This window comes from Ambystoma mexicanum, chromosome 7q (genome assembly GCF_040938575.1).
Source record: "Ambystoma mexicanum isolate Mex_15411 chromosome 7q, UKY_AmexF1_1, whole genome shotgun sequence".
Lineage (NCBI taxonomy): Eukaryota > Metazoa > Chordata > Amphibia > Caudata > Ambystomatidae > Ambystoma > Ambystoma mexicanum.
Genome location: NC_090941.1, coordinates 346039054 through 346066801, shown reverse-complemented (window position 1 = coordinate 346066801; position 27748 = coordinate 346039054). Strand labels below are relative to the sequence as shown.

Genomic DNA, 27748 nt, shown 5'->3' with positions numbered 1-27748 from the left:
CTAGGCCATGACGGTGTGTCGACATTGGGGGTAACACAGTCCATATCCTGCTCTTTGGATTATAGCTTTCTACTGTGTTCAATGTCTTTAGGCCATCCCGACCACCAATGACATAAAGTTTGTCATCTATCACAGCTACACCAAACTGCAGTCTCCTCCCATTCATCACACCAGCCTGGATCCACACATTTGTTCTGAGATCATACTTTTCTATTGTTGTTGCACCTAAAGGAAAGTAAAACAACAGCATGTAAAAAGAGAATACAAACAAGTACACAAAAAGAACCATAGAAACACTTCAATATACATTATTATGCCTCATCCAAAATAAGGCTCTTTCTCAAGATACCTCTCACAAGGAAAAATCATCACAACTATGCATATTATTCAATGAAAGACATGTTATTGAAAAATATTAAATATAAATGCATATATATATATATCCATTCATTTATCCAAATACAATTATATAGATTGACAGTGTACTATGTGCAAAAATGATTCAGACAACTAAACATTACAACCACATAATACACAAACCCCACAATACAATATTGAGGGGCATCAAAGAACATAGGAGAACATTGATATGTAATGTTTTGTCATACTTGTTGCATAATCATGGCCATCTCCTTGCCCTCAACCTAGCTAGGTGTACAAATTAGAGTCTACATAAGTCTACACTCTCCCTTGGCCACATCTCCTTGACCTCAACCTAGCTAGGTGTACAAATTAGAATCTACATATGTCTATATTCTCCCTTGGCCACAAGAGCTCCTCCACTTTGGGCCAGGACCACCTGTTTTAATTGGTAAGGAAGTTTCAAATGGTATGATCACAAAGTAATTAATATTAAGCACCACTATCCATAGGGCTATATTACATGGTGGAGCACCGTTGCTCATACTACTAAATGTCCTTATGTGGCACCAATTTTTTTTAATTTTATTTAACAGAATTAGGGGTGACAAGGACCAAAGAAACACCAGTGTTCACTCATTGTGCTTCTTTAGTGTATTACACACACATACAAAATTAGTAGTAGAAGGGTGCGATTGCCAATGAATGAAAGGGCGCGGCGTTTGGCGCCTATCTGGTCCCCGGAGGGACTTCCTGTTGCTGTGGCCACGCCCCCTGGGACATATCCCACGGCCGCTAGCCCCGCAGCAGTGAAGCCCGCGGCGGGGCAAGGGCGCGGTGTTTGGCGCCTATCTGGTCCCCGGAGGGACTTCCTGTTGCTGTGGCCACGCCCCCTGGGACATATCCCGCGGCCGCTAGCCCCGCAGCGGTGAAGCCCGCGGCGGGGCAAGGGCGCGGTGTTTGGCGCCTATCTGGTCCCCGGAGGGACTTCCTGTTGCTGTGGCCATGCCCCCTGGGACATATCCCGCGGCCGCTAGCCCCGCAGCGGTGAAGCCCGCGGCAGGGCAAGGGCGCGGTGTTTGGCGCCGCAGAGAGAGGCATTCTCTGTGAAGGCTGTGTGGGCTGTTGGACGGGGCGCCAAGAAAAGTAAGTGCCGACAAGTGTTACACACCTTTTGACTGTTCGTAATTGTCTCCTACAAGGGGTTGAGCTTCAGAAGTTTGTTGAGGTCCACACTCAGCAAATCAGCCCAGATTTATCAGGCCAGCTGCGGGGGGCCTCCGTTATGTCCCTTTTAAAATCCTTGCGGTACTTTAAGGGCCGTGCCGTTCCAAGGAAACCGGCCAGGAAAACAGACAGCTTTTTGCCATCCACCCCGCCCCCACTCCAGAACTGTTCCGAGTCCGAGTGCGAGTCCGCCACCAACCCTTCCAAACTTATTACAGCGCGAAAGCTCCTGGCTGTCAAAAGAAGATGCCAACAGGGAGTAACAGCCAAAGCAAAGACCCTCACATCTTCATGCCCTGACATTGACCTGGACATTGACCTGGACCTCCGAGGGCCCATCCACACTGTGGAGGGTATGAAAGCATCCACCCCAGGATCCCAATGTGGGGTGGGGGCCTGCAGCAATCTTGCTAGCTTCCCAGCACTGAGCTGCAATGTCAGTCCCCCAAGTCTGGAATACAAAACCATTGCCTGCAAGGAGACTTTGCTCGCCGAAACTGGGAATCCAGATACTTTGCTGCTGGCTAATGCTCCTGGGACTTGCATAGAGGGGGCTCATGATGTGTTAGTTCTTTCATCAGCATCCCTGGCACCTGTTGTACCAGTTACCACCCCACTCAGCCCGCACCTTGCAAGTCCATGCTTGCCCCTTGATCTCCCGTCCTTCTTGGGTTCTGTTCTTGACTGTCCCCCCCGATTCACTGTTGCTGCTACCCTGGACCCAATGAACATAGAAACTGTTAGAGCAACCGAAGACAATCACCCTCCGAGTTCCATCTGCAGCTCCGGGAGTGAGAACCAACCTGCATTGACCTTAGGGTCCAGTTCCTCTCTTAATTTACCATCATTTAGGGCGCTCAAGTCCATCACCCACGGCAGTCATCCCTCCTCTGGTCCAACACCCAAGGAGGTGCATACTGTTGGAAGTTGCCCTTGTGCACAGGTGCTCTCCGAACTAGCTGTCATTAAAAATCTACTATTGGTACTGATCGATGCCCAGGGGAGGAGCGGGGAGGGGAACGGTGGAGTGGTCTCGCTGGGGGAGTCTTCCAGCATGCCTTTTGCTGGTAACGGACCCAACCCTCCACAGCAACCTCTGAACACTGTATCCTGCGAAGGGTCTGTTCTTGCTCTAACAAGCCTCATTCCGGATGTGCAGTTGACGTACTCTAACGCTGCTCGAGGTCACCCTCCTGGGTGTACCAGGCCAAGTATGCCGGTGGAGGGTCCCCCTAGCTCCTTGAGAACAAATCCCTTTGGGGAGGGAGATACAGGAGCACATGGAAACTGCTCAAGGGTGCGCAGACCCAAGAGCCATGTATCTGGGGGGAATAGAACCGCTACTGTTTTTCTGCATGGGGTACCAAAACTGCTTTTGGGCAGGAGAGAACCAAGGGATGCCCTCTCTAATAAATGCCTGCACTGGCTTCGTACAGCTGGGAATTGTCCCTTTGTGGCCAGGGAAGCTATGGTGGGGTGTGTTAGATTGGCTGGCGAGGGTATAAACTCTTCCGACTCTGTTAAACTGGTTTTTAGGAATGTTCAAATGGCCAGGGAAGTTTTGAGAAGCTCTGAGGGATATGTGCGGGCCCCACACAGTGGGATTGCAATCAGCTCGCTCCCCTATCCGGGAGCAGCTGCTTCATCTGGAACTATCACCCATAGTAATGTCCTGTCCGGAGCAAACTGTACACCTCTGGGAAAAAGGCCCGCAGGGGGATGTAAGCGAGTGCCTAGCGTGGGCAATTAGTCTTGTGTCTCTTTGGACTAGTAAAGGGACATTATGGAATGTAAGGGGTCCTATGGTTGATCATATTCTCTCGCCTAGAACCTCTGATCTATCAAATTTGGATATGGAGCACATATGGTAATTTTTATGTGTTGTGATTTTGTATTTCCTGTGTTTGATGTATTTTTTTTGAAATCCGAATAAACTTGTTTGACTTGACTTGAAATCTTTGCAGCATGCAATATTAATTGAAGGGAAGTGAGGAGAATTGCCCATCATGTCATGACTAATTGTAAAATAAACAAATAGACATACAATCTTGTTTATCCTTACCATTGGCCCTACGAGAAGACAGGATCTGTCTACTGATTAAACCTACTTCTTATTCAGTGGTTTACAAAAAAAAAAATTCTGAAACAGGCAGTCTTTAATGAGTACAGTACCACCGTTGATTCATTACAGTGCTAATATTTAGATGACTGTACCTCACCTCCACAACCCACATATTTCTTGCATAAAAATCACATATACTAACTTTTTGGATGATACTCAAATTCTCATCCCCATCTCAGGCAATCACTCCCATAATTCTGTTACCATCAATTCAGTATATAGTACTATCCAAAAATTGGATGGCTACTCACAACCTATGCCTGAATGATGAGAAAACAGAGCTTTTCATTGTGGGTTCTTCGCACCATTTCAAACACCTTCCCACTTCCTTTTCTTCTTATTCCGTCAACAACACTACCACCCCTGTCCTGAATAACATCAAAACCTTGGGTTCCCATCTGGAAGCTGACCTCTCCATGACAAGGCGCATAAACTCACTTGCCTGCTCCACTGCATATACTGCAAGGCTCATCTCGCTGAGTAGGCACTTCCTCTCACCTGACAACTGCCTAACACTCGCCCAAGCTCTTATACCATCAAAACTGGATTATTGTAATGTCTTACTCCTGGGCACTACTGCTGCTAACATCTCTAAACTGCAACTACTACAGAACAAAGCTCGTTGTGCAGCCCTGTGTTTAAAACACTCGGATCACATCACAGAATCTAGATCCGAGCTCATTGGCTCCCCATCAAAGCATGATTTAGCTTCAAAACACTAAATATTACTCACTGATTTCTTAACAAGGTTGCACCCTGCTACATTAACAACTGTATCACTCAGAACTGTTCCACTCGAGACATAAGATCTAGCTCAAGCATTTTGCTAGTCACCCCTCGTTTCAAGAACTAAAGATTGGGTGGGGCAAGGTTTGGTGTCTTGGCTCTGTCTCTTTCGAACTCCTTACCTGCACCCATTAGGAATGAACAATCCAACACTACATTAAAAAAAACGACTAAAAACCTGGCTGTTTGACACATTTGAGTAACAGTTTTCCAGTCTACTGATATTACTACTTGCTAAGTATGTGAATTCTATGCTTATCTCTGTACTTATCTCTGTACTTAACGCTGTGATACCCTCGGGTCTGGACATTGTCACAAATGTAAATAAATGTATACTATTGTAGTACTTACATGGCAAAAAAAAGTGTATTAAAGACACATCCTTATGTATAAAGGTCCCTAGCCTATGCAAAAAAACACAAGTTTGTATTACCTCTCAACCAGTCCTGCATTCAGTTGTACTTCTTCATGGACTCCATAAATAACCACGGGGCCAGCAGTGTGGGGCCATTTAATGGGCCAAATAATGCTTGCATCAATTTAAACACACATTAGCTCAATTTTATGGGATTACACTTGCGTTGCTCAAAGTAACACACAGCACTAAGAGCATACAACCAGTATTAATCCATTTGATTAAAAAGCAAAAGAAATGCATTGGTTGACTCGCTATTATTCATTATGCTTAACATTCTGTGACTCAGAGACGTCATTTGGGGGTCACCAGGGGTCACAGCTGCAATCCCTGAGGTCTCCCTTGCTTCCCCTGTGGTCTTGCTTGCTAACCCTAAAATAAACACATATATATATATATATATATATATATATATATATATATATATATATATATATATATATATATATATATATCCAAAATGCCAAAATATATATGTTTCTTTAGGGAAAAAAATGTAGCTTCTGGGCTGTGGTCAGTGCCATGTTGCTCTTTGTTTCTGGAGCGGCTGGCTGTTTTGTTTAGGTCTTTTAAAATAAAAGGGGGTTCCACAAGTCTAACCCTTTGAGCAGTGACCCTAAATAAGAAAAGAAAGAATAGGAATAACAAGTAATTTGTCTTTAGGGAATTCTATACAATAATTGCTAGACTCATTAAAGGCTTATTTCAGACACACTTCAGGGGGTTAGTCATTGATTTAGTTTGTTCTTAAACGCCTCAGCTCAAGCTTTCATCCTTCTGAGGTTGATAAATGAGTACCAACACAGGCTGGGTGCATATTTGTTCTATATAAAGCGCTTCAGTGTAAGTGCTGTACAATAACACATCATCATCATTTGGCCTTGGACGTCTGCTTGCATTCACAGTAATTTGGTAATATGGGCCTATACACACTGATATTAACACTCTTGTATGAAATGTATATCACATTATAGTGATATTGTAACCATATTTTTCGGAGTGTACTTATGAACAATGCTATGTGATGCCACTTCCTGTTTTGTCAAGTGGTGAAAGGTTGTGCTCCATCATTTCCTGTGATGTCATTTCAGGGTTCGGGCAAATGTATCCTGTGATGTCATCAGAGGTCAAGGGCCATGTGATGTCACTTCCGATACCCCTGGCATTATGGTGAAATGACATCCCTGATGTGAATGCACACACATGCATGCTGAAATACCCCTGCGTCCTAAAAGAGTGTGACTTTCCTTGTTTAGCAGCGCATCCTAAAAAAAGCGTAGGAAAAAGGAACACAGACCGGTGTTATTCAAACCTTTTTATGCTGACTCCCCTGGAGTACACATATTGTTTCTGCCCCCTCGCACCAACTATATTTCATACTAAAAGCATTCACTAAATTCCCTTTGTTTCCTGGACATAATTTGCCCTCCTCCAGCCGCAAGGAGGGTAGCTACGTAGTTTAAAGACCACTGGCATAGGCCATAATAGTGCTTGTGAGTCATGGCTGGTACGATCACATTTGTGTGAATATGGACATTAATGGTACACTGTATAAATTATTATCAAATTTGTATTCCTCACTGGTGAAAATGCCTGGACAGATTGCACACTAGCAGAGCTCCGTATCACAAATATCGATATGAAGTTATACGTCATTGATATATTGTTGTATGAACACTCATATAGAGAAATACGCATTCAACATTTCAAAATCGGAAACCCTAACCAACATAGCAATCAAATAACAACGTCGAACTATCCTGGCCAAAGAAATGTATGCATGTAAAATAATATTTCCAATATAAAACCCGAACTGACATCTTAAGAAAAAAGGGGACAGACAATATGATACATCTTCAATAGAGCTGGATACCTGAAATGGGTTCAGCCCTTCCTCGATTGTTCCAAGTGTCATAATCTTGCATTTTCTTTATAATATAAAAGTTTCCAAAGGTCATTTTCTTTGAGATCCACCAACCTTGTCCATGAGCAATTATCTGATATTACAGCAGAAAAAGCCAGAAAGTGCTTGACTAGCGGTGCTACCTTTCTAATCCATGCAGTGTGTTAATTGATTCTGATTGAAATCTTCCTCTTTGTATATCAGATCTGCTAGCTCAGATATACCACCATGCCACTATTAAAATTCAAATCGAACGGTAAAGGTCGCCTGATGTGTCTGAACTCAGTTTTAACTCAATAGTCAACTGGCATGACACACATTGCCCACATGTACAGTGGGTCAGCAAATACGTGAATATGCCACATTTAACTTATGAACATGCTACAGAAAGTAATCGTCAATGCCCAGAATCTCCAATCACATGGCAACAAGAAGAATGTTTCTTTATTTTTATTTTTTATTAACGTCTTTCATTGAAATATTCACATTTTTTAAATCCAAATAAATTGAAGAGAAAGCCTTTTTGGGATGATGATTTCTTTATGTTTAAATGTGAGGCCATTTGAGGAAGCAAATGATGAATCGTCAATTTATTCAATGTTGATAGAACACACATGTGTAATTGGCATATCATGTTTCCACTTCATCTCAAACCTCTTACCATTTTAAAGTATTGACCTTTCCTGATCTTCTCATGACATAGGGCCTCGTCACGACTTTGGCGGTAACCCTTAAGTCCGGCGGTCGCGCTATTACCGCCGGATTTAAAAGTCAGCCAAATCAGGACTTCAGCGGATTTCGCCCCAGCTCTTGGCTGGGGGGAAATCTGCCGAAAATTCACGTTATTACCGCCGGCGGGAAATCCGCCGGCGGTAAGAGTGCAAATTTTCCCCATTGAGCCCAATGGGGGGGGCATTCCCGAATGGGCTCAATGGGGAATGGGGAATTACATTACCTCTGAACTCGTGATCTGGCGCTATTAGCACCGGGGAGTTCGGTGGTACGGCTATTACCGCCAGCGTTACCGCCAAAGTAGTGATTAGGCCCATAGTGTAGTCATTTTTTAGCAGGTGCAGCTTGTCTTGTGTCCTCTCTTTTTTCTTTCTTTGACAGGTATATTATAGGTGCTGCAAGCATTTAACTCATTCACTACATTTGCAATATATTGTTTGTCTATCTACATGGATTGCAGGTTTCTTTTCTCTTTGTCTTTATTAGTGGAATACAGTGATTGTAACTTGTAGTTTGGTGACCATAGGAACATGTATTAATGAATTGCGTTCTTAGAACCCATGATCGCAAACATGCAATTTGTTAATAACAACAAGATTGAACCAAAACCATACGGAGTGGGAGGGGGGTAAGTGTAGTGTGGGAAGGATTGAGGAAAAAATAAATGTGGCTATGGGGAACTCCACTACAATAAGGAACACAGACAAAATGTGTGAAGATTTGTAAAGTTGAGTTTATGAAACTCAGATTTAGGAATCTACCATAGATCCATACAAAGACAGGTATAGCTTTGTTTCTCATGGGTGATTTTCTGTGTATCAGTGTAGAAATTGGATTCTGACTTGCAGAAGTACAAGGGTGAGTAGAGGCTAAAATGCCCACTCAGCCCTCACACTGCTGCAGACCAAGAGCAAAAACAATCACAAAGGTAAAACAGGCACAGTTAAGAGGTGTACCTCCTTCTCCTTTTGTGGTAACGTGGGCGAGGGAAGGCTATGCTCTTAAGAGGGGCGTGCATGTGATCCAGTAGCGACCCAAACAACAAAGCATAACAGTCCAAAATAAGGGAATGCCCATTCAAGGTTCTATCAGAATAGATATACTTTAATCAAAAACACAATCTGTAGAAATTACGACATAAAACCCATCACTGAGGAAAGAACAGAGAATAAGCAAAAATGGCAAAATGCAGCACTCTGAATAATGAATCATGGGTGTAAGACAAGTAATAAAAACATATGTTCTTAAAAAGGATATGTTTCTTGGATCCAAAAAGTTACCTAACCATTCTATAGGGCTCAAAACTGGAGCAATAGGGCAGTTAATAGTCAATAGTACCTTCTGGGCCTTGCAACAGCATTGAATCCGTCTTCGAGCAGTGATGCAAGCGGAACAGGCTCAGTTCAGGTACTGTGGATCACCTGGGTGCCCACTGAGCCTCAGTGTTTGAGGGCTTTGGAAAGTACAACTCTCCCAAAAAAGATACAATGAATCTTCCTCAGATATTTGTTCCAGAGGGACTCAAAGATGTAGTGGGAGCCCCCTTTTTTAAAGGTAAAAGTCCACAGGTGGTTGGACCAAAGCTATCCTGCCTTAGTGGTCCAACCCCTGTTCATGAAATAAGTGGAGTTTGCCCTTCTGACATCACACCCAAAGTGCTTTGCTCTAGAGGAAGTGGCGAAGACACGAAGGAGAGAGAAAGAAAGGTAGAAACAAAATGGTGAACGTCTCCTTACACTGTGCAGAGACCTCCTGACTACTCTAACCATGCCCCCTCTCCTTCACACTAGGATCAACACCTTTAGAAATGCAGCACCCTGCTGTGAGGCGCCTCCTTTTGAATGGATATGCTCATTTGATGCCAGGGCCCAGTTGGCTGTCTCTGGTAGCGGGCCTTACCTAGCCTCACAAAGAGAGCAAAGAAGAGGAATGGCTATTCAGGTTCCTCTCCTTTCATTTGGGAGGTTTAGCCCATCTGGCTATAATACACATCACCTTCCATTGGTCAGCTTAATCACAGGAGCTGATACATGCATGTTATCAGATTGGATGTGGCTGCAATGATCATAAGTAGTGCCATGCACCACGCCTTAACTCAGGCATAGCTTTATTTGTTAGCGTTGACCCTGTAAGCATCATGGGATTTTTATGATGATCATAGTTTTGGTACAGTGATGCATAGCTTAAATGCAGCCCCTGCGCTGCATAGACCTGGCAGACTGTGCAACTGTGGCCTGTGAACCTGCCCTTTGCCACTGGTAGAGCATGGTCTGGTAGTCAGGGTACTGATGCAGCAGGACCCAGATACACACTATGCTTGCATCATGGAGAATCTGAAAGGGGAATCTGATGAGCAGATTTGACTTTCAGAGATGGAATTCCCTTCATTATTGTATTACTCTATCAAAAATCAAAAGCAGCCAGGGCTCCTACACCCTTGCCAAATGGCAGTCCATTACATTCAGGTTTCTGCCACCAAGAATGCAGCATTTCATGCTTCACCTAGAGATTTTCTACTGACAACTTAAACAAGATTGAAGAGGTTAATCCAGTGATTTCTGGGCTCACGTTCTCTGTAAGGCCCAATTAACATAATCATGCACCAAATGAAACATTTGTTGCCATGCGAGTGCGTGCTGTGTTGTTATAAACGTACATTGAAGTTAAAGTATCCCAATGCATTTTAAAAATGTGTAATGGTTATCTATTAATCTTAAAAGCGTCTTTTCAAGTAATTCCAAGGGATGAAAAAAAAGAGAGACTGGAGGGTGGGTGGCTGGGGAAACAAATACATAACATTTCAGAGGCTGCCATGGACAATTCAATATGGTCTTTGCTGGAATTGGGAATGAACAGTGAGTGTATATTGTCAATTGTGTGCATGCTAATAAAGTATTAACTTTTCTATAAATATGTGTATTTAAATGGGAATAAAGCAGGGTATACAGCAATTGGTATCAACATAGGAAATGCAAGAGCAGACACAAATAGTTTCCTTTCATTTAACTTGAATAGATTAACTCGAAACATAAGTTGAGTATATATTTTAGACTAACATGAAACAGAGATGAACTACTTATGCAGGGGATCCAACTAGATCCCTGCAAAAACAAACATAGATGTTGATAAACACGTATACATTATATAATGGCCTAATGCACAGTTTCTATAAGGCAAGGATTGAGAAAAGTCAATGACTAATCATTCCTCTAAAAATAAGTAGGTCCCTACGGGTGGCAGGTCCTCCCACAGATCAGAATAAGGGAAACAGTGTCAATATAGTAGCTACAGATGACACATATGTGGATGGAATTACATGCTCGAATGACATACTAAATACGTTTACATTGCCAGCTATCAGAGCAAGTGATTACAATCGTGTGTTAAATCTAAAGATCAATAACATATCAATAGACAAGTTTAATCTTTTTAACTGCAACAGGAATTCCTCAATTATTGAGTGTTTTTAAGTCTCTAAAACATAACTGCGGGATGCTTGAACCTTTTTGGGAAGGTCTGACAGCAGCACATACAATGGGTTGGAATCCGTCTGATATTGCAGGTGATTATTGCAGGTGATTATTGAGTTCTGCAGTCAAATCCGGAGTCTCGACACACTGATCTGACGTTTAAGTAGCCAATTAGAGGACTCAAACGATTTGGACATATTTTGAGGGCCAATAAAAGTCCCAGGTCACTTCCTGCTCCCCGTGTTGCTTTTTTACATGCAGTTTGGAGTCGGCAGATTAGAGTGGTGCATCTACACCAATTTTGGAATGTTTTTGGAGAGGTGCAGCAGAGTTTGCTAGTTTTTCGTGTTTATGATATGTATTTATTTCTACCTGATCTCTTTTTGTCTGTTAGTAGTTGGCTGTGCTGTTTACGCTATTTGTCGATCTCTGTTTTATCCCCTTTTGTCTTTGATTATGCTCCATCTCCTATCCATCCCTTTTGAATGAATTGTGGACAAACTATAAACAACAAAACAAGGTTCTTCTGTCCCCTCTATGTGGCGCTTGGAGTGGACTCCTGGTGCTGGACACTGTCATGTTCTTTTTCTTTACCTGACGAATGTGACATCATATGCAAAATGACCGAGCTGACATCAAAGGAAGTGACATCACAACACTGCCTATGAACCTTGATGAAAAACGCCAAAACTGTTTAGGCCGTGTTTAGGCATTTAATTGCACAAACTGAAAGAGGCCCCGCCTCCTGAACCTGTAGGTGCTATATTAAGGATGTGCACATTTGCGGGCGTACATTTCGGAAGTGCATAGCAAGTGCTGTTGGCTGTAGTTGGCTGTCGTGCTGCTGCTGAAGTGAAACTGGCATTGTTTAGGCAATTAAATGCACAAACTCAAGGGGCCCTGCCCCCTGAAACCAGAAGTGCTTTATTAATAGAGGTTGCGTGCACATTTCGGAAGTGCACAGCAAGTGCGATTGACTGTGTGCTAGCCTGCTGGCACAGGTCCTGAGAGATCTTATAATTCTGTTGAATAACGACCGCAATCGTGAGTAACTTGTCGCACAATTATTAATGGATGCAGATGCTAAGTTTATATGTGCTCCGTATAGTGGTTTTTGTGACATGCTAATCCCCACTCTTGTGACGCATGTTCTATGCGTGATTTCCATTAACTCTGCACGTTTTGAATAAGGCGTCATAGATCGGCACATAGAGCAGTTGAGTGTCTGTTGGTATACAAACTTTAACAGACTGTATACTGAGGTGACAGCACATAAAAGGCACACCTCTACAATGGCTGCTACCAGTTGCGGCTCTGAGAATGATAGTGTTTTGAATGAAGATGCTTCGACATCTTTGGCATTGTCAACTGAAACATTAGTATCTGACATAGTAATGCAATCCATACAGACACAAGAATCCACGACTTTGCGAGGTGGCCGTAAAAACTGCTCCCCGAAAATTATAGTTAAATCCCCACCCACAGTGAAAACGGCAAATAACTGAAGCAGTCTATGTCACTGATACATTGTGGTACATTCACAGATCATGGGAGTTTGTTCAAACGTTGCTTCCTGGAAGCGTTTGGACTCAGTGGGGAACCAGTCCCTGAACTTACAGTTGCAACGTTTGAATAAACTCCCATGTTCTGGGAATGTACCACAATGTATCAGTAACAGAGACTGCTTCAGTTATTTGCCGTTTATATTCTTGAGGAGAATCAACTACTTTAGAATTGGCCCATATATCTGCCCTAAGGAGGGCTTGGGTTTTCCAACTCAGTTTGAATAACATACGTCTTGCCTTGAAAAGGACCCGTTGTTTTGGGTCAAAACACATGTTGGCAGTCTTGTTTTTGCATCAACTCATAAAATCTGTTTCAACAGCGTTTTTTTGACTGAAGAATCTATTGCTTTGGACTCTTTGTTTCACTGTATTTGTTGTCCAGTTACACATTCAATTTGAATAGGACATTTACCATTCGCTTAGGGCTGCGCAATCATTTAGAGGTGACATTTTTCAAGTGTTTGTATCTATTAGCAGTTTTTGAGGTGACTGCTGGTCCCTCTTTCGTGCAGCAACCCAATCTTATTTGGTTTGTAAGGGTCGCATTGACTTTAGTTTGTCTTTTCAAATTTAGTTCTAACCCAGCGCCTCACCACACTGGCACACCTCAATTTTTTTTTTCATTTCATCTATATTACTACACAAATATATTAACCGGAATAGGAAGACACTTAGAGAACAAAGCACAAACACTGATGATACATCTAATCAAACCCCAACTAGCTCTAAACTAGTACCTCACGTGCATACTTGATAGGTAAAGCTGGGACTGTAGCGAGTACAGAAACACGTGGTAAACAGAAGAACAAATTATGTTGCAATCCTTCATGTATGGTAGTAGACCCAAAATGAGTAAAACAGCATGTATAGAGAGTGATATTTAGGCAGATTGTGAAATGATTGATTATTGATACGCATATAAACAATGTAGTAACTGAGAATGCGAAAGCTAATTGTAAATCAACTCAAATTAATGAAGAGGCATTGGATGATATAGAATGCCTATTTGCTAGGGAAGATGAACCAACAGCCAGAACAAATGTGAAGACGACCATGCCACAAGTAAATAAAGAGATAAATGGGAAAATAGCAATGAGCACTGCCACTCAAACATGCATAATTGGTCAATCTAAACTTCCTGAGATTAACCAGCCCCAAAAAACCAAAGACAACTAAAGATCGAAATGCTTATGGTGATCAGAGTGAAGAGTTTAGTGCACTCCAAATTACACCGGTGTCTCATGTTGAACAGTTACCACCCCCTTAATAGAGAGGCTATCATATGTATCTTGCACAATGTAGTTGCCTTGCGGATGATTACTTCTAACGATATTAAGATTGTTGACCAACTGGAGCATCTAAAAAATTCCAACATCTAATGTTTGGTTTGCTACTGACACAATTTTAGAATATGTCATGCAATACGAAAAAGAGATGTATCGCATGGGGTATGCTTGTAAAATTGTACAAATGACAGAACAAAAAGTTAGGAATATTGCTCATGGTAATAGAACATACGACACACACCTGGAACACCCTAATATTAAATAGCGAATTTATGAATTAGAGGGTGTGGTAGCAAGAACGAGAAGCAGTAATGAAACCAGAGATGCAGTAATGAACAACAGTCTGAGGCTAGAAACTGACATAAGAGTAAATTATCAGAATAGTAACGCAAAACTGAGTGTGGAAGCTGCCAGAGATGGCGGGTGCAACACAGGTGAGGGCTATTGGCAATGGCTGCCTGCCATCTTTAAAACACATTTTTCATCGATTTCCCGATGACAGCACAATCATATGCTCTAGGAATACTAGAGGGTTCTCACATTTACGGCTGAGGACGATCTTTTAAAATCGATTGATCTTTTCAGTATTATAGTGTTGCAATAAACATGGATGACTGAGACATGTCACATTGACGGCAGGAGCACCTTACACGTCCCAGCTAATAAATGACCCATCAGTCATTCCAAGGGGGGGCTATTGATCATGACCCGTAACCCATTGGTTTTGAGTTAGGTAATAGGTTCATCTCCAATGGTACAAAGTGGTAGAAATTGCTATTAATCAGGCTGAGATGTTCCTGGTGAATGTGTATGATTCACCCAACGCTATAGCAACAAAACACAATGTTGCTACATTGAAGAAGATTCTCAATAGATTAACTGCCTTAAACCAGTATGGATATATTTTTTTGTTTTGTTTGTTTTAATGCTAACAAAGAGGCAAATAATACAGATCAAGCTAAGGTGGGCACATCTGCACCAATTAAACAGTCAAACTTAAATCGACAAGGCAAAGCATTCGCTAACTTGCTATATTCCTATGGATTTAATAGTTTAAACAGACTTTGCCCAGGAGATGCCCATAAAGTATTCACGTGCATGAGTGTGAGTAATGCACCGACTATCGGCCATGTAGTTGCAAACATAGCAACATTAGCCCTGGCAGAAGATATGGCAGACACCAAATGAGATGAAAGTGACCACATGCCACTATGTGTATTATTAAAATCCACATTGAAAAATGGTGTGTCAAACTCATGTGCGCAGGTTGGGGATATATATATGAATAATGTCCAGAACTGCATCCAGTGGAATGTGGCTAATCTAAACAAGGCTCAGGAGGTTATAGTTGAGCTTCTACCTGTATTTATAGATCAGTATGATGGTAACTGTCGGAACAGAGGACCAGACATAAAGGCAGATTTTCTGAAGCTCACAACATTTGTCAAGGATGCTATAAAACTGAAAGGAAACTATAAAAGCATACAAGAGAGGTGGAATAAGGATCCCAAAAAGGGACAACATTACGATAGTCGAATAACAGCTCCAGAAAAATAACTGTGAATAACCATTCGTAGTTCTCTGCCGGGTTAAGGGCCTGTATACTCCAGTGGAAATCATGGCAGAGATCAGGCAGGTTAAAGCTGAGTATCACAGGTGGCTGAGAATCCACCATAGGCGATGCGATATGGCAATATGGCAGCAGATAGCGAACTTTGCCAATACTGGAAACCACACTGGCATATGCACAGTACTAAGGGGGGCAGTCAAGAGAGATTTGCCTATCAATAGTGTCTTAGAGGAAGATTGGTGTACCCACATAAATTCAACATTGTGCACACGTACACCGATAGATGAGGAGCTAGTCTTGCCACCAGCGAAATGGGTATGCAAAGTATTAGTGAGCAAAAATAACTAAGATTATAGAGAGGCACCACAATTCCTGAGCCACCGGCCCAGATGGCACCTGTAATACTCTGTTAAAGACTTCCCCAGACATGTGGGCCTGAGCGTTGTGTATTCTCTTAGGGCATATTGGTGAATGTGGTACCCTATCGGAATCCGGGAGGGAGAGCCTCATTCTCCCGGTGCATAAAAAGGGCATCATGGTCAGAACCCTCTAATTATAGAATGTTGGCAAAGTTAGATATACCTGGGAATATATTCTCAAAAGTTACTACTGATAGAACTGCATCAGGGGATTAAGGAAAATAGTATTCTACCGCCTCATCAGAATAGATTCAGAGCCATATCAAGCACAACACATAACTTGATCCTGGTCTCTGCGGTTGAGTATGCGTGGACTAGACATAACACTGCTGTCTATGGCGAATACATTGATTACAGTGCCACATTCGACACAGTAATGTGGAATAGGTTGTGGCGGAAACTAGTGGGATGGAATATCCCTCAATGGGCCTCATTACGACCCTGGCGGAAATCGAAAAACGATGGCGGAAATGCAATACCGCCATCGAATAGCGCTCGGTGCGATCATGACCCGTCACCGCAAAGTACGATGCCATTAGCGACACCGTAGTGAACGCCAACGCTAACTGCACCAAGCACGCGCGCGCGCGCCATGCCAAACCGTAATTACCACCATGGCGCAACGGTACGCGAATTCCGACCCTAGCGGACATGCACCTAACGCCATCAAGCACGGCGGAAAGTACCATTCCGCCATGGTGAGAAGTACGGCATCGCGAATCAACCGTAAACGGCCCTACTGAGTGCTTGTACACCGCTCCCTGGCCACATTGTACAACCCCCCGTAGGTGCAATGAAGTCACACAATGCAACCAGTGAAATGTACAAGTCATCCATGCCTGCCAACGAACAAATGAATCTCAAGAGTGCCCAATGGGAGCTGCAGGGCACAGATGGCACGAATACAGAAGCTATACAAATGGACATGACCTCAGTCTCCCACCAAGAAACGCACGCAAACACAGGCACCTGTGACCAGCAATATTCCGATAATCACATCATTCAACCAATCCAACTGGCTGACCGGCATCTGTTACACAAAAGCTAATCCCCCGCCCCTGAGCATGACATCATCAAAACAGTCATAATGGCAGCCCTTATCCCTGACCTCACTGGGCTCCGTAGGCAAACGCGCCCAGCACAGTACCACGCAACTATACTCCGAAGCTGGAACCCAATGCAGATCTCCTCACAATACATCGCTCCCCAAATAGGAATATGCCACATCACTCGCAAAGAAGAACGCTACACGGTTCATATCAGAATAGAAATTTAATGTACAACAAATTCACCAAGCCCATACAGCCATTAGGCCATGAACTCCAAAATATATTTCATTATCGTGGGCTGCATCCGCAATAAATGACCAGCTACTTCTTGTGTGACGCCCTGTTCCTTCATGGTACACAGGGGCTACATTCCTGTACGAAAAGGCAACATGGAAGCGCCTAGAACCGCAGGGCCGTCCCAATAGGGAGGCACTAGTCCAGCTGAAAGGCCGAAATGTTGCTCCTAGCCACTAGTACTGCGTAAGGGCATGTGGCCCATTGGCGATCGTCCCATAAGATCGTAATGCTGCTCCACTGATTAACACGAAGCAGCAGGTGTCGGGAGTAAAATCCATCTGCAGGAGTGGCATACAGATGGCAGTGGCAAAAGGGGAGGAGATACCTGTCAACCAAATGAAATGAAAAAGAATAGTATGGCCATCAGAACTACATTTGAATGACTCACTTCAATGATCACACCAAATCCACAGCCATATGCATGCTAGCCCACTCCAAAGGATCATCACCACCCAAAAACCACTTGCGAATCATAACTATCTATATCGAGGTGAAAACACTATCACAAACGAGTGTACCTGTGCATGCGTCTGTTAAAACAGAATCCATCAGATGGGATTGGTAACGTGCATAGACACAAGTGTCTGAAGGCGCGTCGAGACAGGGAGGGCTCAACAAGGCCAGATAGACGATGGCCCCACTATGGCAGCCCTGCATCACATAGCGCAGGGGAGGCGGATAGATTCCAAGAAGCCCTGTACATGGCAAACTCTGTATCAAATCATCTGTCCATGCATCCATACATCATTCCCTCATCCCGTAATGAAAACGCCTGTTTCCATACTCACATAACATGTGAAATTTCCATTGAGTCTGTGCGTTATGCAGCCTGCAAAATCCACCGTGCCCCAGCCCGTTATTCCAGTGTTGTGAAGTAACATGTATTTGGGAACGTCCGGCCTCATCGCCCACGTCGCTATTGCGCATCCCATACTATTCATATCAATCATTGCATCCTCGCCATGGCCCCTGTCCCAAGGACATTGAACAATAGAACGTTATATTTGCAGTCAGACCTGTGGGCATCTCCTCGCCGCTAGCTGAAAACCGAAAGCGCCGCCCTTCGAATTCCTCATTTGCAACATCACGTCGAAAAGGCATCTGTGGCCGCTTGAAACCACAAATTAATCCATCTAGTGCGGCTGTGTGTGAAAATGGCAACTGCCTTCACTCACAAATGGAACGCCCCGCCCGTCGGTGAAGCTCGGTACAGTGTTGCATGAGGGTCCACCGTTACTCGAGTACTACGTTCCACTGACCCTTCACAAGTCTGTTCGCGACTGCAAAGATTGTATGTGAAACAATGGGACCATAGCCGAATGAACATATCAACCAATGTTACACTGCCATCGGGTACAAATACATGATTGCAATAGCAAGATGCCATTCGTCGAATTGCAGCGTTGTGTGCGGGACGTGCTCGCCCAAAGGGGAGTGCAGCTTGCACAGGTGGAATGAATCACCACAGGTGGAGGCCATACAGCCTGAAAACACATAAATTGCACACCCAGTCTCCTCCCACAACCACACCCACTCCGAAATGCTACCGGCAGGACTAGCCATGTTGGCCCTGGGGGACCTGATAGCACTGCAAGTACTCCAACTTCAAGAAGAAGACGAACACCAACTACTACCGGCCGCACGGCGGAGACGCAGGAGGAGGAGGAGGGCAAGGCAGGGCCAGCAAGGGCCGCCAGCACAGCCACTACCACCACGCAGGCAGCCCGCAATCCCACGCCTCCGAGCACATCCGTTCAACCTCACTGATGAGCAGATCCACACCCTCTACCGTTTGGACCGGGACACCATAACCGCCATTGTGGACATGACACAGGCTGACCTTGTCAGCATGATAGATAGCCCAACCGCCATCCCACCCCTACTGAAGGTGGTGTCTGTACTACACTTCCTGGCCACAGGCACCTACCAGCACACAGTCGGACAGTTGCATGGCATATCACAGCCACTGTTCTCACGGACACTATTGCAAGTGCGCGATGCCCTCCTGAAGCACGCAGACGACTACATCTCTCTACCACGCTCGGAGCAGGAAATTACGAACACAAAAGTGGGATTCCATGCACTTGCCGGCATACCGGGTTGCATTGGTGCCATCGACTGCACCCATGTGGAATTGGTCGTCCCACATGCCATGGAGGCCCAGTACCGCAACCGAAAACAATTTCATTCCCTGAATGTACAAATGGTGTGTGACTCCAACAGGATCATTACACATTGTTGTGCCAGAGTCCCTGGATCAACCCATGATTCTATGGTCTTGAGGAACTCTACTATACCACGCTACATGGAGCGACACGCAGGGAACAGATCCTGGCTACTCGGTGAGTCTCATTTCATGCATGATGATGTGGGGTATGTGATGCGGCAATGACCTGGCAGGAAGGGGGGGGGGTGCGTACGTAGCAATGGCATTCCTCAATATTCCTTTCCTGTCCACATACAGGTGATGCCGGGTATCCACTGAAGAGATGGCTCCTCACACCAGTCCGGAACCCACGGGACCAGCATGAGGAGGACTACAACCATGCCCACTCACGTACCCGTGTAGTCATAGAACAGGCATTCGGCCTACTGAAGACTCGTTTCCGCTGCCTCAGCAGGTCTGGCGGGGCACTCCTGTACCGCCATGTGAAGGTTGCAAAGATGGTCATGGCATGTGTCATGCTCCACAACATGTGCGTACGTAGAAATGTGCCCATGCCCCCTGACGCAGAACTGCAAGCACCTGATGATGGTCATGATGAGGGTGGGGATGTGGCAGCACCTCAAGGAGTCTGCGAGGCACAGGAGGGCCGTGACATTCGTCAGCATCTCATAGATGCATGCTTCTAGCACTCACGCCTGGTGGCTGATACATGGACACGGGACTCGTGGCACTGTGTGTGTCTGGGACATGCACAATATGGACTGTACGCCTATAATGGCCTCGTACACAAAGATCAATGTCCACACATCTCATTGCATGATCGTGCATTGTTTATGGCATATGTGATATCATGTTAAACACCCTATCGACCCGCCACCCAAGTGAGCCCAACACACCCCCTCCACCCTCCTACCTCCCCCCCGAACACCAGTGTCCAAAGATGCTCATTGTCAGTGGGCTGTCGCTATTGCAAGCCCCCTCTGCGGGTATCAGGGGCACCCCTGCCTGTGGAGCGCAGGTTCCTCCCAGATCTACGTTGGGGGCTGCCCTGGACGGAACTTGCAACGGATGATGTCTCTGCCTGCTCACGTCCATGCATGTCCCTAAGGGTTTGTGAGAGCTCAGTGAGCACACGGCGCACTGCGGCAAGTTCGGCACATACGTCTTTGGACGTCGCATGCAGTTCCCCCCTCAGGCTCTCGGTGCTTCTCTCCATTTGTACTCTCAGGCTCTCGGTGCTACTCTCCATTTGTACTCTCAGGCTCTCGGTGCTACTCTCCATTTGTGCCCTTAGTGTCTCTGTACTTCTCTCCATTTCTGCCCTCAGTGTCTCAGTTGATGTTTCTATGTCTGCCTTAGTGCCCCCACATTCATCGGCATGGTCCTTGAGGAGCGTGGCCAGTTGCTGCTGTTGCACGATTAACTGGTCGAGGGACTGTTGCCTCTGCTGGGCCATGGCCATTTGCGGTGGTGTCACAGAGGGGCTGATCACCTCATGTTGCCTTGCCACAGGGCTTGTGGGGGATGGCCAGTCGTCGTCTTGTGGGTGCCCCTGCGTGGTATCCTCATGGTGTACGGGATGGAACAGACAGGGGGATTGAGACAGGTCATGGATGGATCTAACTTCGACATCCCCGTTTTCTGTGTCGGAGCATGCTGCCATTAATGCAGTATCACCTATGGTGCTGCTGCCACCAGAAGCAGTGCCTACTGTGGCATCCATTGGGGGGACCTGTGGTGGTGGTGTTGTGGGCATGCTGGCTGCTGGGGTGCCTGTTGGAGTTCCCTCCTGTGTGCTGTCACTTGATTTGTGCTGCTGCCGTGTCTTGATCCGTGCAGCTGAGGTGGAGGGTCTTTGGCCGTTGGTCTTGGCCCTCTTTGCAGGTGTGCTGGTAGGGGTGTCCTGGAGCTCGTCGTTTGGATCGGACCCTGTGGTGGAGTAAAGGAGGGCGAGCGTTATTAATGGGTCTGTGGGAATTGGAATGGCAATGTATCACATGCATTGGGGTGGTACCTGAGGGTGATTTGGGTCGGGGCCTTGGAGGTGGTTTCATTTGTGTGTGGAGTGAGGGTGCAGTTGTTTGGCAGCCTGCAGTTAGGGTGTGCCTGCTGCACGTGTAGAGGGTGTTTTTAGGATTTTTAATTATTTATGTATTTGATGTGAGTTTTAAAGTGTGCTATCAGGCCTATGTATGTGGACGTTCTCCTGGACATGTGTTCCTGTTGCACTATGTGGGCACATGGTACTTCACATGATTGGACATTGTGGTTTTGGCATTGTTTTATTTGGGACACCTACCTGAATCTTCGGATGTCTGCACTCCTTTCTCCATCCCTCCGACTCCCTCTATGCTCTCCATTCCAATGGTGGAGGCACAGATTTCTTCCCAGGGGGTCAACTTGATGGGTGATTCCGATCCTCCCCCGGTAGCTGTGGCAATGTTGCGGTTGGCAGACAGTATGCTACGGACGCGTATCCGCAGGTCGTCCCATCGCTTTCTGCATTGCTGTGGGTTGCGGGGTGCGGTCCCCACCGCACTTACACGCTGTGCCACCAGGGCCCATATGGCCTTCTTGTTCGCAAGTGCCGTCCTGGTCATTTGCGTGGAGAAGACGACGGCAGCATTCTCCTGGAGGGTCTCCGTGAGCACCGTGAGTTCCTCACGGGAGAAGTGGACCTGCCGCTTGCGGTCGCACGCTTTCTTCGCTACTTTTCCCATTTTTCTTGGTTTCACTAGGGTGGTTGACGGGTTGGGATGTGTCTCAGGGTAGTATTTTTTATGGTTGTGTGGATTTTGTGGTTTTATAGGTGTACGGCGTGATGTTTCCCGTTCCGGGACCATGCTTTTACTTCGGTTTCCGTATATTTACGGTCACCGTACTTTCCGGTTGGCGCTCACTGCGGTGTCCGCTAAGATGGGTGGCGGTATTGCACCTAGGGCGCCGTACGGCGGCGGTGTGGGCCGTTTTGGGGTCATTTCCGCCATCGCGGACTTTGCACTTCCGCTATGGCGTGGTGCTCGTGCCCGATGGGTCGGAATGACCCGCACTTTGCTCCATCGTGCAATGGCGGAAACGCTATTTACGCTATGGCGGTCCGGTCGGTCGATTTCCGCAAGGGTCGTAATGAGGGCCAATGTCTATTAAAGAGGATAATGCTATTACACAAAGACACAAGTATAAAAGTACAAATAGATGGCCAAGGTACCGTCTCTGAGAAAATGAGAAAATGTGTACAAGTAGAGGGGTTAAACAGGGATGTATAGTGGCAGCTACACTCTTCCACTTATACCTAGCTGATGTGGTTAATGCCTTTGGTAGTATATACCACTACCCCCTCTAAATAGGGACATAAAGAATTGGCTGGTCGTGTTATGCAGATGATCTTGGGAGGAAAGCTCAAGTTCAACGTGCTCCCCTTGGAAGCAATACGACACGTAGCAACACAGGTTCGATCCCCGTGTCTGCGCTTACAAACCCCTGGGTATTAAGGGCATTATAAATAACCTATCATATCATATCTACTTCTACCTGATCACACCCCCAAGGGCCTGAAAAACATGTTAGATGCTTTGGGTACATATGCTAAAACAATGGCCTACGTGTTAATATCTCAAAACTTAAGGTCATGGTTTTCAAAAGCAAAAAGAAATTAAGTAATAAATTGGTATGGAAGATTGATGGTCATGCCATGGAACAGGTAAGGCATTATAAATATCTAGGAGTGGTTGTTGATGATAAGCTTAAATGGCACACACTCTGGGAAGAAACAAAAAACAAAAGTACAAAGATAGTAAATACCATCAGTGCATTTATTGGTAGCAATAGAGGCTGCTCACTAGAGACGATTTTACTTTTATATAAGACCAAGATTGTGTCAGTCATGTTGTATGGGATTGAGGTATGAGGCCATAATCTGGGTGCTGAAATACAGAAATTTGAAACAAAAATGTTGCGGAAATTGTTTAGAATGCCAAACAACCTATTAGTTGAGTACAAACAATTGAAATGTGACTTTAAGTATGTAGCTTTGCAGCCTTCACACTCAGAGTGGCCATGTTTTACGAAATATTGCTACATCTGGAGAATGCAACCATTATGATTAGTTATTGTCAGGCTTTCGCCAAACTAGATCGATGGGCAAATACCTTGGAAAAGACATTGAGCATCCACAACAAATGGTTTGAAGGGTATAGGCAGACAAACAGATACATCATACCTATTGCACTGAGAACAATTTGATTTGATTATCTACGAATGCAAATAGTGGCCCATACATACAATATAGTATGCTCCAGGCCTCCAAACAGAATTTTATCTTGGAATACCCAAACAGTGGTGTCATTAGACAATACTTACTGCTCAAATTCAACATTAGTGAAGTGCTGGAGTGTAGAGGTGCACACATTGGTATTAATAGATGCGAGTGCCTGTGTCCACTAGATTAGATCGAACTATATGAAAGCATATAATAATGCAATTTACTGTGATGACAGCTCATTTGTATGGTCCAGATTCATGGAAGGACATGACTCACATTTTATTTTTTATGGTAAAATGTATCTGAAATGTAGAGAAATTATATATGACCTATTCAAGGGAATTTGAAATTGATCAGATTATAAGCATGTTTTTTATTTTAGTATTACATTGTGATTCACATTTTAGAACTATTTTTTTACCTATAGGTATTATGTTGGAATTTTGAACTTGGAAGGGTGAAGTGTTGGCATTGGAGAAATATGTTGATTTTGTTTGTTCACTTATATGTTGTTTGTAATGTATATGCAGAGCCCTAATGGCTATATGCATATTAAATAAGTAAAAAAAAAAAAAAACACACATTTTGTTAACCTGAACATTCTTCCTGTGTATTAGTGTTTAGCTCTTTCCAATGTCTGTATGCGTCCTTTGTGAATCCATGAATCTATCTGCATGTCTTTGTCACTTGTCAAAGGTGAGGTAGGAATCATATTCACTGCCAGGTTACTGAGGAGTGGAAGAGTGAGACTGAGCAAAGTGAGATGAAAGAGTCAGGCCCATTGGCAGGTGCCATGCAGGATGAAGGGAAGGTGGAAGATCTAGTCATTTTGGAGGGGAGCATGTCATGGCATGGAGTCCTGCTTGGGTAGAGGTGATGGAAGGAGGTGACAACTCAGTGCATGTTGAGGTTGTAGCTACCATGGCAAATCAGAAGGAGGGCACTGTGTTACCTAAGCACATACCTCAAGAGGTCCTGTAAACAGAGCAGTAGGGCAAAGGCCTTTAAAATGCAAAACACATGGTGGTAACAGAGAGGAAGCTGTGCAGATCCAGTGGAGACAATGGGGGCAGTGAACAGGTGATGGTACTGCTGTAAGAGACTGAAGACAAAAGCTCAGACCATTGGGACAACTTCTCCAGTGTCTGCCCAGGAAGATGTGCCAAGGCAGGCTTAGGTTTTTCAATCAGTCAAGTAGGTGGAAGAAATTATCTTATGCTGTGTGCACTTAATTTACTGTGTACCACGCCTGTGTGCTCTATTGTAGAGTTGCCTATTAGGGACTCATTTACCACACCTACTGTGCAACACAAGCCTCATACATAACACAAATACATCACATTGTCCAATATATTCCCTCCACTACTTGATGTGGATGATAGCAACGAGACTAAGGATGAAAATAGCATACATTAGGACCTTTCAGTATGCAAAGAGCATGATCAATCACCTTGTGTTCATTGTGCTCTATAGAAGGGAGAAAGAAATGACCTGAGAAAATTATATTAATTTACTGCATTTTCTAAACTATAGAATGCATGTTGTTCTGCATGGTATTATTACAGGTATTGCTGTTAACGGTAGCTGAGCTACAGCAGCCGTTGGTTAGTCTGTCTCAAGCAAAAACATTGATGTCCTTTGATTGTTATCATCATCAATGAGGTTTTTTTTTTATACAAAAATCCATAAACCAATTTAAAAAAAAAAAACAATGCACACAACGTACAGCAATACTCATAGCAGTTAAAAACAAAAACCATATATAGGCACAATGTATACAACATATATGTTAAAAAACATTAGTTTAATATAAAATGCATGTACATTATTGAACCAAAAAAAATGCATGAAAAACAATGATATTACAAAGGACAGTTCAGGGTCAATGGAACAAAATCATGTAACTACTTCTATCGGGTCATTTCCTAGGGCAGGGATCTGCAACCTTTGCCTCGCCAGATGTTTTGGACTGCAACTGCCATCATCCCTAGCCAGCATAATCAATAGCCCGATATCAATGGATTTGTAGTCTGAAAGATCTGGAGAGCCAAATGTTGCAGACCACTGTCCGAGGGAAATTAATTTCCTGTGGAACCCCATTTTGAAGCACAGCCAATGGAGCCAAGAGTTTTAAGATGTCCCTCTTATAAGAATATTAATACAATGTCTAATCAACAATAGGTGAATCATTGTCATTTAAAATCAAAACGCTTGTAGTAGATGATTGCATGCAGTTATTTTTTAACTGTGACCTGGTGGCAATGTCACTTTAATTTACTTGGCAGATATAACTGAGATGCCTGACCCATCTCCAGTTGGGTTTTTTTCACAAAGGCATTTGAGCGGAGCAAAAGCCAGATATTTGGCTCTAATCAGGTTTGAGTTCAGGACTGACTTTGATGTCAGTTTTCAGGAAATGTAAATTTCAAACTTAAAAAATCATGTATGCCTCTTGTACATATTGAAAAGTAACATTTAAGTAGCTCACTTTAATGAGAGTTTTTATATCTATAAAGGGTATATAACACATGAGCAGAATGAATCTACATTTTATATTCAAACTGTACACACACATCAGGGAGTTGTATATTTCATACATGTACACTAATATACATCTGAAAAGGCCCATGAAAGCTGGGACTGAACTTCATATCAGTGTTCAGGCAATGTAAATGTAGGGGAGTATGAAACCATGGGAAAATATATTCAACGTCCCAAACGTACACAAACATACAAGCTGTGAAAGTCCATATGAAAAAGCACACAACAAAGAAGCAAGCAACTCCATTTAGTAAAAGGCTTCCTGCATAGGCCCACCAAGGCACCAGTAGTCATGCTTTAATTAGGCCATTAAATCCCTCTTGTATATGAACATGACCCTTAAATAGATCTAGCAGAATCGAACATCAATTATAGAAAAATAAAAGTGTTTATATTGATGAATAATTATCACCATTGTTTTACATTAGCTGAACACAAAACATGTAGGCCTCAAGATGTAGTCAGCTTTCCTGAAGCATGAAAACTCTCCATCAACCCACAGCAGAGGATATTAGGATATTATCCAGACCCTTGCAGAAAGGCGTACACTTATTCCAAGTTGCAACAATTCACACAGCGGAAGACAGAATGCCACAGAATGATTGGTTGATACAAGGGGGTTGGTGCTTTCCTAGGGTATAGATTGCTGTAAGGAAGTCACATAAGAGCTACAGAAAAGATACCAGACCCTGGGGTTTAAGGACAACACAATGTACACTGATAAGTTAACATACATCAGGTCTGCCGAGTTCCAATAGCCTTGTTCCAGAGAGTTAAAACAATTTATATCCCCAGGAAGAGCAACCAAAAGTATTTTAATGAAGGTCTCACGTTGACAGGAGTTGAGCAGCAAGACATGAAGAAGCATGGTTACAGAGATAGAATAATCATAGCAAAATACTGCCCGCTGTAGGGTAAACAGCATTTGCCATGCTCTCCATGTCAAAGAAACAGTTATGCAAAACACCATTATCCACAAAGTGATCCTAATTAGGAATTAGTGAACAATACAGAAGTTGGCACAGAACTCACATCCCACGAATACAACAGTGATAGGGACAACTCATGAAACTACACCTAACATGAACACCATTGTCCATACAATAGAATTAATTAGGATCCATGTGATCAGGACAGCAGCTCACACTTAAGTCATACTGCATAAATATAAAAAAACTTTCGGAACAACGTACATTGCACAAGCACATATATATATCGTCCCGGGAGGATAGCTCAGGGGCAACGTGCACGCCTTTGAAGCAAGACAACATGAAGCAACACAGGTTCGATCCCTGGGTCTGCGCTTAAAAACCTCTGGGTATTTAAGCACGTCATAAATGCGCAGCTAAGACAAACAACTACGCAACTAAAAAACAAGCAATTCCTGTAACAGCGCCTCGATGCCTGCGGGCTGGGTGAGCACTTTAAAAATATAAATATATCATAATAAGAATATACACATATGCATGCACACCATTGTGAAAGAGCAAGGTTTGTGAGCAGCTAAGTGTAAAGACTGGATGGGGTGTCTGTACTCCTGTTCTCCATGTGGTAGAGGAGAGGCAGAGAGAACCCCAG

At 44.1% G+C, this 27748-nt stretch overlaps 1 protein-coding gene across 1 annotated transcript in view; it reads right to left on the bottom strand.

The window, feature by feature from the left end:
* KLHL1 (kelch like family member 1) overlaps positions 1 to 27748 on the bottom strand; it is a 1778891-nt gene that overhangs the window by 441861 nt on the left and 1309282 nt on the right. The window contains exon 7 of the mRNA XM_069639396.1: positions 1 to 225. Coding sequence (XP_069495497.1) covers positions 1 to 225 — 225 coding nt within the window. The remainder of the gene's footprint in view (positions 226 to 27748) is intronic.